We start from the raw sequence: 4,795 nt of genomic DNA, 5'->3' as shown, positions 1-4,795 counted from the left end.
AGGTTCAATTCAGCAAGAAGACATAAGAATCATAAACATACACGTACCTAACACAAGACCACCCAGATATATACAGCAAATACTATTAGACATGAAGAGAGCGAGTGAGACTTCAATACAAAAATAGTGGGTGACCTCAATACCTCCTTCTCATCAAAGGTCAGATCATACAAAAAGAAAATCAATAAAGATACATCAAAGTTGAAACATACTATCGAGCAGATGGACCTACAGACATTTATAGGATATTTTATCCAACAGCTACAGAATAAAACGTTCTGTTTTATTCCAAAGATTTATTTTATTTTATTGAAAGGCAGAGTCAACGAGAGAAGTAAAGACAGAGAGAGAAGTCTTCATCCACTGGCTCACTCCTCAAATGGCCACAACGACCAGGGCTGGGCCAGGCTGAACCCAGGAGTCAGGAGCTTCTTCTGGGTCTCCCACATGGGTGCAGGGGCCCAAGCACTCGGGCCATTTCCCAATGCTTTCCCAGGCACATTAGCAGGGAGCTGGAATGAAAGTGGAGCAGCCAGGACTTGAACCAGCACCCACATGGCTGGGGCTTTAACCCACTGCACCACAGTGCCAGCCCTAGAATACATATTCTTCTCATCAGCACATGGAACATTTTCTAGGACAGGACACATATTAGATTACAAATCAAGTCTCAGCAAAATTCTTTTTACTCCCCAAGTGGCCCCAACAGCTGGAGCTGCGCTGATCCGAAGCCAGGAGCCAGGTGCCTCTTCTTGGTCTCCAATGCGAGTGCAGGGGCCCAAGCACTTGGGCCATCCTCCACTGCCTTCCTGGGCCACAGCAGAGAGCTGAACTGGAAGAGGAGCAACCTGGACTAGAACCGGCGCCCATATAGGATGCCAGCACCGCAGACAGAGGGTTAACTAAGTGAGCCACGGTGCCAGCCCCAAGTCTCAGCAAATTTAAAAAGACTGGAATCATACCATGTATCTTCTCAGACCATAAAGGAATAAGACTAGAAATTCATAACAAGAACAATAGAACATTCATAAATACTTGGAAATTAAATAACATGCTATTGAATGATCAATGGGTCATTGAAGAAAGTCAAAAGGAAATCAGGAACTTTCTAGAAATAAATTAAAATGAAAACACAAATATCAAAATCTGTGGGATACAGCCGAAGTAGTATTAACAGGGAAGTTTTTAACATTAAGTAATTACATTAGAAAAAGAGAAATGTCTCAAAGATCTAATGATGCATCTTGAAGACTTAGAAAAACAAGAACAAACCAAACCCCAAATCAGCAGAAGGTGAGAAGCGATAAGGATCAAAGCTTCTTTGTTTTTGAAACTAAAAAAAAAAAATACAAAAGATCAACAAAACCAATAGTTGGTTTTTGAGAAGATAAACAAAATATATAAACCTTTAGCCAGACTAACAAAGAAAAAAAGAGAAAAAAACTCAGATAATATTAGAGATGAAAAAGGAGACATATGATACCACTGAAATGCAAAAGATCATAAGAAATTACTATGATGAACTATATGCTAATAAGAGCTGGGGAACATCAAAGAAATGATACATTCCTGGATTCATATAACCTACCAAAATTAAGAAAGAAGATATAGACAATCTAGGCAGACCCATAAGAAGCAATGAGATTGAAGCAGTAATCAAAAGTCTTTCATCAAGAAAAAGTCAGGGACCTGATGACTTTACTACTGAATTCTGTAAGACATTCAAAGAGGAAGTAACTCCAATACTCTTCAAACGATTCTGAAATACTGGACAGAATGGAACTTTGCCAAACTCTTTTTTGAGGCCAGCATTACTTTGATAACAAGGCCAAAGACACAACACAAAAAATATAGACCTATGTCTTTAATGAACACAGATGCAAAGATTCTCAAAAAAATACTAGCAAATTGAACCCAAAACAATAGAAAAGACCATACATCACGATCAAGTGGAACTGAAAAGTGCAAGCGTGGTTCAACATTCAAGAATCAATAAATGCCATAAATCACATCAATAGAGTGAAGAACAAAAACTGTATGGTCATCTCAATAGATACAGAGAAAGCATTTGACAAGATGCAGCAACCCTTCCTGATGAAAATCCTCCACAAATCAGATATAGAAGGAACATTCTGGGACCGGCGCTGTGGCTCACTTGGCTAATCCTTTGCCTGCAGCGCCGGCATCCCATATGAGCCAGCAGGAAACACCTGGCTCCTGGCTTCAGATTGGCGCAGCACCAGCCGTGGCAGCCATTTGGGGAGTGAACCAACGGAAGGAAGACCTTTCTCTCTGTCTTTCTCACTGTCTAACTCTATCTGTCAAATAAAAATTAAAAAAAAAAAAAATAGAAGGAACATTCCTCAATGTTACAAAGGCTAAATATCACAAACCAACAGCCTATATCATACTGTATGGGGAAAAGCTGAAAGCACTTCCCCTCAGATATGGACCAAAATGTCGACTTTCACCACTCTTATGCAATAGAGTTCTGGAAGTTTTAGCAAGAGAAATTATGGAAGAGAAGGAAATAAAGGAATCAAAATTGGAAAAGAGGAAGTCAAATTATCCATGTTTGCAGATGACATGATGTTGCACATGGAAAAACCTAAACACTCCACCAAAAAGCTGTTAGAGTTAATAAGCCAATGCAGTAAAATTCCAGGTTACAAAATAAACAGACAAAAAACAGTAGCTTTTTTGTATGCTAATGATGAATTCACAGAAAGAGAAATCAAGAAAGAAAGTTCATTCACAATAGCCACAAAAAATCAAATATTTAGGAATAAATGTAACCAAAGATGTGAAAGTTCTCTACAATGAAAATTATCAAATATTGATGAAAGACATCATCAAGGACACACAAAAAAAATGGAAAGATATTCTTTGCTAATGGATTGGAAGAATCAACATCATTAAAATATCTATACTACAGACTCTGTAATCCCTATAAAGCACCAATGACATTCTTTATAGAATTAGAAAAAGCAATCCTAAAATTTATATGGAATCAACAAAAGATCCTAAATAGCCAAAACAATCTTTTTTTTTTTTCCGGTTTTCAAGGTTTTATTTAAACACAAATAAAATGCGCACCCGAGCCACCTACTCATTTTCTTCACTGCGCAGCCTGGCGTTGGGGTTGGTGACCCTGATGGCCAGCTGGGCCGCTCTCTCCACAATGGCTTTGTGGTTCTTGGAGGAGACGTTGTGAGCAATCTCTGCAAAGCAGGATTTGTTGCACATCAGCAGCACCTCCAGCTCCTTGACGTTGTGGACCAGGAACTTCCGGAAGCCGCTGGGCAGCATGTGCTTGGTCTTCTTGTTGCTCCCGTAGCCAATGTTGGGCATCAACATCTGGCCCTTGAATCTTCTCCGCACCCTGTTGTCAATACCTCTGGGTTTCCACCAGTAATGTGTAATCTTGACGTAGCGGTCCGACTGGTGGCGGATGAACTTCTCGGTCCTCTTTTTGACAATCTTGGACTTCACCAGGGGTCTGAGGGTGGCCATGGTGCCGAGGAGAAGGCAGCCACCTCCGGAGACAGCGCCGAGGAAGAGAAAGCCAAAACAATCTTGAACAAGAAAAATCAAGCTGGAGGCGTCATAATACCTGGCTTCAAAGCACACTACAAAGCTATAGTAATCAAAACAGCATGGTACTGGCATAAAAAAATGATACACATGTCAATGGAACAGATCAAGAGCCCAGAAATTAATCTACATACATACATACAGACAACTGATTTTTGACAAAAGTGTTCAGACCATACAATGGAATAAGGAAAATCTCTTCAACAAATGGGGCTGGCAAAACCGGGTGTATATATGTAGAAGAATAAACTAGATCCATACCTTTTAGCATATACAATAATCGACTCAAGATGAATTAAAGACTTAAATTTAAGACCTGAGATTATGAAGTTGCTGGAAGAAAACAGGGAAACACTCCAAAACACTGGTGTAGGGAAGGACTTCTTGGATAAGACCCCTAAAGCACAGGTAACAAAAGCAAAATTAAACAAATGGGACTATGTATCCAACTCAGAAGCTTTTGCACAGCAAAGGAAATGATCGATAGAATAAAGGGACATCCAACAGAATGGGAAAAAATATTTGCAAACCACTTGTCTGACAAAGGATTAATATCCCAAATATATCAGCAACTTAAAAACTCAGCAACAACAACAAAAAAAAAACAAGCCCAGTTGACAAATGGGCAAAGGATTTCGACAGACAGTTCTCCAAAGAAGAAATACAAATGGCCAACAAATATATGAAAAAATGTTCAACATCACTAGCCATTAGAGAAATGCAAATCAAAACCACAATGAGATATCACGTCACCACTGTCATAACGGCTAAAACACAAAACACAGAAAGTAACAAATGCTGATGAGGATGTGGAGAAAGGGGAACACTTTTACACTGTTGGTAGGAATGTAAAGTAGTGCAGCCACTGTGGAAAACAGTGTGGAGATTTCTTTAAAAACTAGAAACTGACTTGCCATATGATCCAGCAATCCCACTACTGGGCATGTACCCAAGAGACTTGAACACGATGTAGCAGAGAGGTAGAGGCACCACCATGTTCCCAGCAGCACTGTTCACAAGCGCCAAAATTTGGAATCAACCGAAATGTCCATCATCACATGAATGAATAAAGAAAATGTGGTCTATGTGCACAATGGCATATTACTCAGCTATAAAAAGCATGAAATTCTACCATTTGCAGCATAATGGACAGAATTAGAGGACATCTTCTTGAGTGAAAGAAGCCAGGTCCAGGAAGACA

At 39.6% G+C, this 4,795-nt stretch overlaps 1 protein-coding gene across 1 annotated transcript; it reads right to left on the bottom strand.

Annotated features, from left to right (window-relative positions):
• Positions 1-3,042: 3,042 nt before the first annotated feature.
• On the bottom strand, positions 3,043-3,528 carry LOC100358635 (large ribosomal subunit protein eL32-like). Its single transcript, XM_051822768.1, has one exon. The coding sequence runs from the start codon at positions 3,511-3,513 to the stop codon at positions 3,106-3,108; it is 408 nt and encodes a 135-aa protein (XP_051678728.1). The 5' UTR covers positions 3,514-3,528; the 3' UTR covers positions 3,043-3,105.
• Between the last annotated feature and the right edge of the window lie 1,267 nt (positions 3,529-4,795).

Source organism: Oryctolagus cuniculus, chromosome 12, assembly GCF_964237555.1.
Source record: "Oryctolagus cuniculus chromosome 12, mOryCun1.1, whole genome shotgun sequence".
NCBI lineage: Eukaryota > Metazoa > Chordata > Mammalia > Lagomorpha > Leporidae > Oryctolagus > Oryctolagus cuniculus.
Note: the sequence above shows the minus strand (reverse complement) of the source record. Positions and strands in the feature narration are given on the sequence as shown.